Below are 13094 nucleotides of genomic sequence, written 5' to 3' on the forward strand. Positions count from 1 at the left end.
GGTTTTAGAAAATGTGATCTATAAAATAGAGCTTTTTGGAATCTTCAAATTGATGATGTTGGCATTTGCAATTGTTGACGTCCACACGATGTTTTTTTTTTTTAATTTTTTTTCAACGTTTTTTATTTATTTTTGGGACAGAGAGAGACAGAGCATGAACGGGGGAGGGTCAGAGAGAGGGAGACACAGAATCGGAAACAGGCTCCAGGCTCTGAGCCATCAGCCCAGAGCCCGACGCGGGGCTCGAACTCACGGACCGCGAGATCGTGACCTGGCTGAAGTCGGACGCTTAACCGACTGCGCCACCCAGGCGCCCCCACACGAGGGTTTTTGAAGACCTAGCTCTCTGAAAGTCTCTGATTCTTGCCGCTGGGCACCCACATGTCCTTCTCAATTTGCCTTGCAGCATGCTGTGAACTACATGAAAGTGGCCTACATGCCACCCCTGCAAGATAGAGGCCTCCATCCGGGACACGTCCAGTTTGCATTTTCTGTCAGTAACCAGCACGGGGGCGCTTTGCATGGGATCTGCTTTAACATCACGGTTCTTCCAGTGGATAACCAAGTCCCTGAGGTAGGTACGATATCTGATATGAAAGATGAAAAGGAAGAAAGACCTAATGAAAGAGGGGAAAGCCTTGAAGACTTACTGGAAATGATAACTTTCCTTTGGGTTATTTTATAGAACTTTAAAACAATGTTTTAAAATATTTATTTATTTTTTGAGAGAGAGAGGGGGAGAGAGAGAACGCGAGTGGGGAAGAGGCAGAGAGAGAGAGAGAGAGAGAGACATAGAATCCCAAGCAGCCTCCAGGCTCCGAGCTGTCAGCACAGAGCCCGACATGGGGCCTGAACTCACGAACTGTGAGATCATGACCTGAGCCGAAGCATCGGACGCTTCACCCGCTGAGCCACCCAGGCGCCCCTATTTTATAGAACTTAAAATTTTTCAGCTACCGTGGAGGAAAAAAAAAAAAAAAAAAGCATGGGGAAGGGAGTCTTTCACCTCCCACGAGACTTTCTAAAAGGTGAGATTCTTCCAGTTGCTGAATTTGGCATTATTTTTAAAGCTTTATCAAAACCCTTTTCATTTCCTTTCCTTTCCGTGGAGTTTCACATGTTGATCAGGGAAGGGGATTAAGTTGTGGGTCTCTCAGTGGCCAGAAGGGCTTATTTGCTCTCACTGCGGGCCAACTATATGCGTGCTAATCTAAATAAGCCTTTTAATTTTGCAAATGAATTAAGATGCGTTCTTCCATTCTCTCCTGCCCCCACCCCAGTGTTGACGTAACCGTGCAAGCACTTGTGTCTCTCGTTGAAACTGAACTACAAAGGGGATTCCACCTTGTGCATCTTATCTGCGAGGCTGGACTTAATACTGAACGTTTGTGGGGCGCCTGGGGGGCTCAGTCGGTTGAGCATCCGACTTCGGCTCAGGTCACGATCTCGCGGTCCGTGAGTTCGAGCCCTGTGTCGGGCTCGGTGCTGACGGCTCAGAGCCTGGAGCCTGTTTCCGATTCTGTGTCTCCCTCTCTCTGACCCTCCCCCGTTCATGCTCTGTCTCTCTCTGTCTCAAAAATAAGTAAACGTTAAAAAAAATTACAAAAAAAAAAAATGCTGAACGTTTGTTCCAAACCCCATCAGAGGGCTAGACTTAATTAGTGTGGCTCTTCTTGGGCTCATTTTCCCCTCCAAAGTGAAAGACAAAGTAGGATTACCGAATCATTAGGAACCAAAATGGACGAGAACCTGTACATGTTTCATGCCTAAGGAAAAACGTCACCTTCCAGGTACCCATGAGCCTCCTCACCATCTCTACATCTGCCCCAAGTTGGGGGGCAGAGGTCTCACGGTGAGGGACCAAGGGGCTTACCCAACCCCCAGAACTGTTCTGATAGATCCAAACCATACTTTTAATTAATGAGTTGACCAAATTTAAACATCAGGAAGTTTCATACCGACTCTAGATTTCTGGCTTCTCTTGAAAATTTGGAAATTCGAGGAATAGTGAACTCACTTATCCCCAGTCAGCAGTTGGACAGGGCCTGGTCTCCAGTCTCCAGAGGCCCCACCCAGCTCAGTACACTCATTTACATCGCTGGCCTGACCCCTCAGGCCTCTGAACTTGCAGTTTTTGGTAGAAGATGCACCACAGAGCTCACACAAAAGGCAAAAGAATCTGAACTATATTCTTTGATCCCTTCCCTGTCAGGGACCGCATCACATTCCCCGTGAAGAAAATAGTTTTGAATGTCTGGTAATCTGATTAGATTTTATTCACACCTTTCTTTCCTGTGTATGAGATACATGCCTGAAATAGCCCAGCATTTAAGAAGCCAAAGCTTTTTCTAAAACAATTGGGGAGGGAAATGGTGTTTTATGCAAAGCAATCCAAACCTCTTGCTAGAGAAGAATGATCTGTGGAGAAAACTGAAAACAGTGAAGTGAACAGTTACTTCCCTCATTTGAAGGTAGATGGAATAGTTATCCTCATAACTAACGTGGCCTAGTGGCTTCTGTCTTTTTTCTATAGTGTATGGGGCAAGTGAAACAGTCCCTTAGAGAACTGAGACTATCAGAAATAAAATTAAAAGAATAGCTCCAGTGAAACCAGTCACACGAGTGGTGAAAATACCACAGAGAGCTGGGTTGAATGATAACCACGAGGGGATCTTAATATGATGCTGATGAGAAGACCCCAAAACCTCAGCACTGGGTTTCGGCAGAGACTGAAACATTAGTGATGAATGAGTTTGGGCAAATTAGCCTTATGCTTTTACTTTTTTGAAAGTTGCCCTAAAATACATATATATTTTAAAACCATATAGTGTAGGGAAGTATATCCCTGGAAACATTAGCATCTTGGGGAATTAACTGATACAACTCAGGAATCATTGAGGCTGGCAGGCATGGACCTTGTTTCAAAAATAATATTCCTCTTTCCTCCTCTCTTCCTTCCTTCCTTCCTTCCTTCCTTCCTTCCTTCCTTCCTTCCTTCCTTCCTTCCTTCCTTTCTTCTATCTATCTATCTATCTATCTATCTATCTATCTATCTATCTATCTATCTTTAAGTAGGCTCCACACTCAGTGTGGAGCCCAGTGCGGGGCTTGAACCCACCATCAAGACCTGAGCTGAGATCAAGAGTCAGACACTTAACTGACTGAGCCACTCAGGTGCCCCAATATTCCTCTTTTAATAAGAACTCCCTTTATTTCTTTCTCCTACAAACAGTAAAAACGTAGTTTCGACCACATGGAAGTATGGCATGTGGGAAGGATGGGGGTGAGTGGTTGTAGGGAGAAAAGTCTCTTGTTGGACGTTTTCCTTTCCTGGCGGCAGTAGTGTATTGAAGAATAGGAGGCAGCTATCTCAGGATGGTTGGTCTCTAACTTACAGGATCCAGGGGGCTGCCTTGGGACAGCTGTGCCTGCTGGGCATAGGGATAGAGCAGGGCTCCGAGTGGAGGCCGAGTGGAGGCCGTGACTTCTTGCTCACTTCCGTTTCCTCTGCCCATCCCCCCAGCCCCCACTGCTCCCTTTACCAACTTTTTCTTCAGCAACATTCTCCTTTCAGAGAGCAGCAGCTGCTCTGAAGAGAGTGGCTGTTTCCTTGGAGAACACTGTATCCTCACATGGGTGGGGCACTCAGCTCAGACCTTCTGCAGGGGACCGTCAGAGCCCTTGACTTGGTGCCCCAACTCTATCTGCTTGCTTTTACCTCCATGAATAATGTAAATTTGGGAGAATGATGGGTTAAAAAAGATTCACCTATTTTCCTACTGCGGGATCTCAGAACATTGAATATGCTTATGTGCCTTATAAATCTCCAAGGTGAAGATTGACCTTGACTGTTTTTGAGACTTATTTGACCATAGAACACTTCTTGCCAAGTACCAATGAGGTAATAAAACATTCCAAGCCTTTCTAACTTGCTTTTTACTTAAAAAAAAAAAATTTAATGTGTATTTATTCTTGAGAGAGAAACAGAGAACAAGCATGGGAGTGGCAGAGAGAGAGGAAGACGCAGAACCCGAAACAGGCTCCAGGCTCTGAGCTGACAGCACAGAGTCTGACACGGGGCTTGAACTCACAAACTGTGAGATCATGACCTGAGCCAAAGTCAGACACTTAACTGACTGAGCCACCCAGGTGCCCCTAACTTGCTTTTTGCTTTTGAGTGAGTTGTGAATTGAACAGTAGCTTTTTCTATCATCAAAAGTTATCTTTCTGGCTTAATTATTTGTCTAATGTTAGTACAAATATATTTCTTGTGGAATCTTCAATTTCTAATCTTCAATTTCCTGCTCTACTTCTGTCTCTAAAATACTCGTTACCACTGACACTTAAGAACTCTAACCAATTTCCGAAGTCTTTAAGAGTTTTTAGGGTGAAAAGGAGACAAATTCTTTTCTCTAGGGGAATTTGATAGAATTGTTGTTCATTTTCTAGATAAAGGTATATATATGTGTATGTGTATATATATATATGTGTGTGTGTGTGTGTGTGTATGTGTATATATATGTATGTATATATGTATATATATATACCGCTCATATGGGGGGTAACTATGGAGACGATCGTCATGGTGGCAGAGGAGGCTATGATCGGGGCAGCTACCGAGGCCCAGGTGGGGACCATGAGGGCTTCCGAGGGGGCCGGGGTGGTGGGGACAGAGGTGGCTTTGGCCCTGGCAAGATGGACTCCAGGGGTGAGCACAGACAGGATCGCAGGGAGAGGCCGTATTAGCGTGGCTCCTGAGGTTCTGCAACAGCTTTTCTTCTTGTACCCAGTGTTACCCTCATTATTTTGTAACCTTCCAACTCCTGATCACTCACGGGTTTTTTGTGTCGGACTATGTAATTGTAACCATACCTCTGGTTCCCATTAAAACCATCGTTTTAGTTAAAAAAAAAAAAGAAGCATGGGATATATAGATATATATATCGATATAGATATATATAGATAGATATGGATATAGATAGATATGGATATAGATAGATATGGATATAGATATAGATACATATATATAGATATATATAGATAGATCCAGCAATGGTGGGTGTGGATTTGGTGATGTATATTATTATTTTCTCCATTTAGTACCACCAACAGTAACCAATTTGATTGCTGCTTCCACTCTTTAGGGACCGAGGTAAATGAAATGTAGACAGTTTCAGGTTTATGAATCTGCCTTGCTTCTTTGTCTATATCAGTGCTTAGAATTGGAAAAAATTGGTAAAAAATAGTTTTCATCCAGTATGTTTAGCTATGACCTTGTCCCCTTTACCACATTCTTTTTTTTTAATTTTTTTTAATGTTTATTCATTTTTTGAAAGACAGAGACAGAGCGTTAGTTGGGGAGGGGCGGGGCTGGGGGGACACAGAATCCTAAGCAAGCTCCAGCTGTCAGCACAGAGCCTGACAGGAGCTGGGACCCAGAGACCGCGAGATCAAGACCTGAGCTGAAGTCGGATTCTCAATGGACTGAGCCACCCAGGCACCCCTGCCCCTGCCCCCGGCCCTACCACATTCTTGAAAAAATTAATCGACCTGTGAAGGTGGTACTGGAAGTTTTCTATTTATTTAATGAGCTCTGTCTTCAGGGCTATCTCATGGAACAAGGCTTCGAATGTTTTCTTCCTTCGTTTTAGGTATTTACCAACCCCCTGAGAGTGGCGGAGGGAGGTCACTGCGTCATCAGCACAGAGAACATTCTGGTTTCTGATGTGGATACCCAACTGGACAACATCTACCTCTCCCTACAGAGACTGCCTCAGCATGGAAGGGTGGAGTTGGATGGATTTCCTTTAAACCCAGGAGGCACATTTTCTTGGGGAGAACTCCATGCCTTAAAAGTTAGGTTAGAACATTTCCTGGATTTTTTTTTTCTTTACATGCTTTGCCCTTCATCTGGATCTGTTGTGAGGCAGAGTAAGAGGAAGAAGTTTTCTAATTTTTTGTGGGGGGTGGGGTACCAGCATGCCAGTGAATACTTTCAAGGGTCAGTTGAAAATGAGAAATGACAAATTTTAATTTCCCTCCAGACATTTTCTTTCCATCTGGCTTGCTGTACCGGTGGGAATGACTTTATGGATATTTGAGACACAGAAATTAGTTACCATGAATATTAAATTTGCTGCAACCGTACATATCACAAGAGGTGATAGCCAAACTGGATGAGTATAGACGGAAATAATCTATATGGCCAAACTACATAGTTGAACTTGGCTTTAAGGAGTGTCAGTTTCATAAAACTGGAAACTCTGGGATAGAATTCTGTTGATCAGTATCTTTAGTGTAAATTTTTATTTCATTGCAGTCAAATATGTGGGATACACCAGGGAGGCAGGGCATGGAGTGGTCCTTGGGTCTCTGACAGTTAGGGATAGAGCAGCTCGTGTCTTTCTTTCTTTCTTGTTTTGAATTTATTCATTTTTTGTTTAAATCCAAGTTAGTTAACATACAATGTAATAATGGTTTCAGGAGTAGAATTTGGTGATTCATCACTTACATATAACACCCAGTGTTCATCCCAACAGGTGCCCTCCTTAATGCCCATCACCCATGTAGCCCATCCCGCCCACCCAACACCCTGCCAACAACCCTCAGTTTGTTCTCTGTATTTAAGAGTCTCTTACGGTTTGTCTCTCTCTCTCTCTGTTCTTATCTGATTTTTGCTTCCCTTCCCCTATGTTTGTCTGTTTTGTTGCTTAAATTCCACATGTTAGTGAAATCGTGTGATATTTGCCTTTCTCTGACTGACTTATTTCACTTAGCATGACACACTCTAGTTCCATGCACGTAGTTGCGATTGGCAAGATTTCATTCTTTTTGATTGCCAAGTAATATTCCATTGTACACGTCTTTATCCATTCATCAGTCAGTGGATATTTGGGCTCTTTCCATACTTTGGCTATTGTCAATAGCGCTGCTGTAAACATTGGGGTGCATGTGCCCCTTTGAACCAGCATTTTTGTGTCCTTTGGATAAATTAGAGTGGTTCATTCCTTACGGTCCTACAGCAGTTCCTTGCCCCTTGAGGTCTTTCATTTTTTCTACCTAATGCAGTTTTGTAAGAAACTTTCCTACAAAGTTTGGTAAAAATGCCTTCTTTGTAAAATAATGCAAGACACTGAAAAGCAAGGGTCAGGTAGACTGACATACGAGTTGACTTATCACTTATAAGTTCAAGTTGTAAATGGGAATTTTGACCTTTTAGAGGGTATTAGGCATCAAATGCATAATTTCACACTTGGAAGTTGCTAGGAGCTAGGATTTGTGCAAAGGAAGATCAACTTTTATCTGAAGTTTAGTTTAGTTAAATTGTGTATTCACAGCCTCCAATATCCCGACCTCTTTCCACTACTCACTCTTATCCTCATTGAAATTTCCCTTTTTTAGACATCTCAGTTCTTAGCTAAATGTTAGAACAAGACCTCTGCTTAGGTAATTCTTACTAGGGAATGCGTGATGGATAGGAAAAAAAGTACTAATATTTGCAGCACATGTAATAGACTTGGCGATTATGTTTTTTTCCTATTTAATCTTCACAGCAATAAAGCCTGATAAGGTAGATGGCTGTATTCTCATATTATAGTTGAAGAAACTAAGGCAGAAAGAGGTTGAGGTCACTGAGCTAGTATATGGAGGAGTCTGATTTTGAAAGAAGTTTTGTTTGACTCCACCGCCATGCCTTTGGATGTGCGCTCCTAGATCTACCTGGCCCTGGGTTTAGGCATGGTAAGATAAGATTAGTACGTTTTCACATATCTATTTTTGTTGAAATTATCGGGGAGCGTAGGAGACAGGGTGTGGAAGGGATACCGAGGGCGGGAGGTGGGCCTTCTTCACCATTAGAATAGAATCCCCAACCTGAGCCCCTCGCCAGTGTATGGGTGAGACTAGTCCTGAGTTAAATATCTTTTAGTCCTGGGATTTTTTTTTTCATATGTAAATGTTATAAATGTTCGATTTACTGTTTTATGCAACTTTTAATTTCATTTCCTAAGACTTGTTTCCTATCTTGAACAAATCACTGGAAAGCTAAAAATGTGGCTCAATTCGATAGCTGTTTAGAACTTGTGGTAATAAGTAAGTAATAGATACTTGCGGTGTCACTACAATGGCTGCAGAGTAAATGGAAAGTCTTGAATTAGACGATTCTGTTACAAAACTTGACTGAGAATTAAAGAAAAGTAGGGCCACGTCTAGACCCCTAAAAATATTTTTAAGTCTAGAGAGATTCGAAAATCTTTATAGGTTAAATGGAAGAGAGCTATTAAGTAGAAAAGGGTAAATGGCAGGAGAGAGGCAATAAGTAATTCATAGATCAGAGTTTTAGAGAAGAGCTGAACAGATCGAAAGCACAGGCAGAAAGAATAGGGGAGGAAAGGGATCATCAAAATCCACACAGTGTCCCGCTTTTACCTGTCTACTGCTGTCTCAGTAATGCCCATGGCTCCAGCCTTGTTTCAGGTAAGTAAGCAGAACTACACCAGATGGTTCCCATTGCCATGGTGGCAACTTGGAGGGCTGCGTTTTGATTTGGGGGCAAATGATGAATGCATATACCACATATATGCAACTTTTGCATTCAGGGACCCTTGAGTAGTTGAGTATGTGACTTCATGATTATGCTTTGTTTTTTGTTATTTATTGACTGTGTGGCAAAAGCCATGGACGAGCTCTTGTGTCAGGCGTCTCCTACTGTCACGGTGGCCTTGAGGGGCTAGTGGCAAATATCATCCCCACAGGTATCGACATGATGGATCTGAGATACTTCAGGATGATATATTCTTGGAGGTCACAGATGGCACGAATTCAGCAGACTTTGTTCTACGTGTTGAGGTGGGTAGAAAGTTTCCTCCCTGGTTCATATGGGAATAAAACATCCAGTTTGGAAGCCTCTGAAGAGTTCCTGATAGAACTTGAAACATGTGGACTCCAGAGCAAGGGGGTACCAGCTAATGTCTGAAGGTAATAGGCAAGAGACAGCAAAGTTATATTGGTGAGATGGGCATACTGCTTTCTCTTTCCAATCCGTTTAAAGATTGAACCGTTCTGACCTCAAATCCAGATACTTAATTTAAAAACCAATTCATTCTGTGTATAAACTGATTCTAACATTTTTGAGCTTTAACACTCAGAAATATTTATATAGCACCTATCCAGGTTAGGCTAGTGTCACTGGCTTTTTCCTTCTCGAATGGAAGAAATCATGTCTTCATTTGTGTGGTGCCTCTTTGTGAATTCCTGTACAATATACTCCTTTCTCACATCTGTTTGAAATAATTATTTTTCCCCTTTTGACAAATTATGAAAAATCTGCGCATAAAGGTTAATGGGAACCCCTGAATTTCTCTGTTGATGGACCACTTAAGTCCACAGCAAAACCCATATGATTTATAGGAATTTATAGTTAGTGACAAAGGAAGGTCTAGAGAAAGAATTACGTTCTTCATTACTTTTATCTACCAAATTCTATTTCTGTTTGAATTTTGTCAGATCGTTGTGATATGAAATTATTATTAGTGGTAACAATGTGTTTGTCAGCTATTTTTACAGTTAGTAATTAAGAATGATTACATCCATCCAGTATTTTAATTTTTTTTAAGGTCTTATTTATTTTTGAGACAGAGAGAGACAGAGCATGAACGGGGGAGGGGCAGAGAGAGAGGGAGACACAGAATCGGAAGCAGGCTCCAGGCTCTGAGCCATCAGCCCAGAGCCCGACGCGGGGCTCGAACTCACGGACCGCGAGATCGTGACCTGAGCTGAAGTCGGACGCTTAACCGACTGAGCCACCCAGGCGCACCTCCAGTATTTTAAAGAAGTAGACAGAGAGGGAATTATCTTCATTTTATAGGCAAGGAAACTTAGGTTCAAGAAGTTTCCATGACTTGCCCCAAATCATTCATGTGACTGTGTAAATAGTCTGTTTTATTGCTACGTTTTGGACAAAAGCCCATGGCTTGTGGAAGCCAATCAGAAGTACAGGTCATTTTTGGACAATTATGGGTGATTATTTTCTGTCCAGGAAGAATGTTTTAAATTCTGTTGCCTTTGGGCTTTATTATCCATTTGAAAGCCAGGGCTATTTTATATTTTGTCAGGTGGTCATCATGGATATATTGGTGACATTCATCAGATCAAGTCAAGAACAATAATAAAAAAGGTCTTTAATGAATCCACTCAGAGAACTTGAACAAAGATATTGTTTCCTGATAAGCTTCGGCTCAGGTCATGATCTCACGGCTCATGAGTTTGAGCCCCGCATCCGGCTCTGGGCTGACAGCTCGGAGCCTGGAGCCTGCTTCCGATTCTGTGTCTCCCTCTCTCTCTGCCCCTCTCCCATTCATGCTCTGTCGGTCTCTCTCTAACATAAATAAACATTAAAAAAAAAAACCCAAGTACCCTCTATGTGCCAGTTCCTATGCTAGATGCTTGGGGTATGATGATGAACATGGCAAAGAATGTCTCTGGACTGTTAGAGTTTATAGGCAGGGGATGAAGGCAGACATTAACGATTATCACAGAAATAATTAATTAGTTAAAAACTGGATGTATTCTACAAATAAATGGGATGCTGAAAGAGAGTAAATGGTGGAAGTCTCTCAGTGAATCTGGGTTGTTCAAGAAGTTTTCCCTGAAGAAGCCACATGCACCCTGAAGGACAGGGTAGCCAAGCAAAGCACTGGGGCAGAGCCTACCAAATCACGGGGCAGAGAGAGCATGCAGAGATGATGCAAAGACCAACGATGGGAGCAAAGGCACCCTCGTGCATGAAACGAGGCCTAAGGCATCCTAGGAGCAGTGCTAGGATGCCATTGAAGGTCCCTATAAGGGGACCTGATGAAAACCACATTTTAATTTATGTATTTATTGTTTATTTATTTTGAGAGAAAGAGAGAGCACGAGCAGGAGAGAAGAGAGAGGGAGAGAGAGAGAATCCGAGGCAGGCTCTGCACTGTCAGTGCAGGGCCCGACGCGGGGCTCGAACCCACAAACCACGAGATCATGATCTGAGCCAAAACCAAGAGCTGGACGTTTAACGGACTGGGCCACCCGGGAGCCCTGAAAGCCACATTTTAAAAGGAGAGAGATTTACAATCCGAAGAGAAACCAGAGTGATGAAAGCCACGTTTAAAAAAGATCACCCTGGTGGAAAGAAGGGGAGGAGGAAATGTGGCTTTGACAAGTATCGACAGGCTGGACTTGATAACTAAATGTGCACTGCACACACCAAGTTGTGACTGTGAACTTTGAGGCAGGGTGTCCTTCGTTGTGATTTAAAAGGCTTGCCTTTTAGAGTGTCTGCATCATCCTGTTAGATTCAGAGAGCCAGAGTGATCCCACATTGTTCTTCTTTCCTTTCGACTTGGAGGTTGTTGTTCACGATGATGAGAGAAAAACGTTTTGTCTAGTTGAATCCTGGGATTGATTTAATGGTTATGGAGTTTCAGAGTTAACTCAAAATGTTCGAAATGCAGCTGCTGCTTATTGTAAGTTTAGGGAAACTTCCTGGGTGGCAGGGAGTTGTTGGTGGAGGAAAGCTTTGTAATCGCCACATAATTTGAAATATAAATAACTTTGATGTGGTAAGTGTAAATGCATCAGACCACAAGGACCAAATTTCCTCTAGAATATGTGTGAATTTAACAAAAGAGGATAGGGACTTTAGTGAAGACTGCTGTGTATTACATTTATATTTTGTCTGTCTGGAGACAAATGAGAGCTTTGAGTCCCAAACCATAACCGTACTCTTCCATTCCTACCTAAAATGTCTCCCGTGTTGGCCATTTCTTGCAAGATGGTTCATATGGGGAAAAGACACAGGCTGCTTGGCCAAATTCCGTGGCTATTGTTTCGTGTGTCTGAAAGATCGAAAATGCCTGTCATTCCGACTATGAACTATGGTTTGCCGGCTGGGCAATTTGTCATTGCCGCCTTTTTCTTGAAAACGTGCGTTGTTTCCCCCTAGGTATTCCCTGTAAATGATGAGCCACCACTCCTCAAGGCTGACCTCATCCCCATGATGCATTGCTCAGAAGGCGAAGAGGTGGTCATCACCTCTGAACACATTTCTGCTACTGATGTGGACGGTGATGACTCGAGACTGATGTTTGTGATCGCCCGAGCACCTCAGCACGGGCTGGTGAGGAAAGCTGAAGTCGCAGTGGATCAGTTCTCTCAGGGAGATGTCATCTCGGGGGCTGTGACATACAAACACACGGGTGAGTGACCGCACGGTGACCAGTGTGACTGGGGGGATGCAACAACTGAATGGAGTCTTAATGCCACTCCTTGCCAGGGGCTCTGATAGCCTTATAGTCTCCGTGCTTGCTCTCATTAAAAAAGAAGCAGCAGCAGAAGCAGGTGCGCCTGGGTGGCTCAGTCGGTTGAGCGTCCGACTTCGGCTCAGGTCGTGATCTCACAGTTCGTGAGTTCAAGACCCGTGTTGGACTCTGTGCTGACAGCTCGGAGCCTGGAGCCTTCTTCAGATTCTGGGTCTCCCTCTCTCTGCCCTTTCCCTGCTCATGCTCTGTCTCTCAAAAATGAATAAACGTTAAAAAAGAAATTTAAAAAGAAGCAGCAGTAAGAGCAGCTCGTATCCCATTTTTTTTTTAAAGTAGAGTCACCATATTTAGAAGGATTTCTGATCTCAGTTATATGATCAATTTCAAAGAGTGGAGGAGGAGCCTGTATTATTGCTGCTTTGTTCTTGATGCTTCCAACAGACCTTCAATTCACCCTGGCGTTGTCCGCATTCCCTCTTTGGTCCATCTGTAGAAGATTTTATTTGACCATCACATCTTTGGGACCCATAAATCATAACAGAAATGCCTGAAGGAAGCTCCCTAAGAAAATTATATTATTAATTTTAAAAGTTTACTCGATCACCAGCTAGCTCCTAAGAAGTAACTTGTCTGCCTTTTGAATTCCTGAAAAGCCAAGGTGATATCTTACGCTTTGTGTGACACCCACAGCACTACAGAGTGATGGACCCAAATTAGCGATGTGATAAATGCTTGTTTATTAGCCTCGTGCTTTCATTTCCGGCATCACATTATATTGTTACCCAGGTAGCATTTGTT

General features: G+C 42.9%; 1 protein-coding gene across 16 annotated transcripts in view; it reads left to right on the forward strand.

The window, feature by feature from the left end:
* FREM1 (FRAS1 related extracellular matrix 1) overlaps window positions 1–13094 on the forward strand; it is a 166124-nt gene that overhangs the window by 64512 nt on the left and 88518 nt on the right. For 15 of the 16 annotated variants that reach the window (XR_009251695.1, XM_058695316.1, XM_058695318.1 and 12 more), the window contains 4 exons: window positions 407–574; window positions 5652–5860; window positions 8754–8847; window positions 11981–12233. Coding sequence is in view for 15 of the 16 variants with exons in the window: in XM_058695316.1 (XP_058551299.1) it covers window positions 407–574; window positions 5652–5860; window positions 8754–8847; window positions 11981–12233 (724 nt within the window). In the remaining variant the exon portion in view is untranslated. The remainder of the gene's footprint in view (window positions 1–406; window positions 575–5651; window positions 5861–8753; window positions 8848–11980; window positions 12234–13094) is intronic. The other variant, XM_058695312.1, reaches the window with a different exon arrangement.

Source organism: Neofelis nebulosa, chromosome 12, assembly GCF_028018385.1.
Source record: "Neofelis nebulosa isolate mNeoNeb1 chromosome 12, mNeoNeb1.pri, whole genome shotgun sequence".
NCBI lineage: Eukaryota > Metazoa > Chordata > Mammalia > Carnivora > Felidae > Neofelis > Neofelis nebulosa.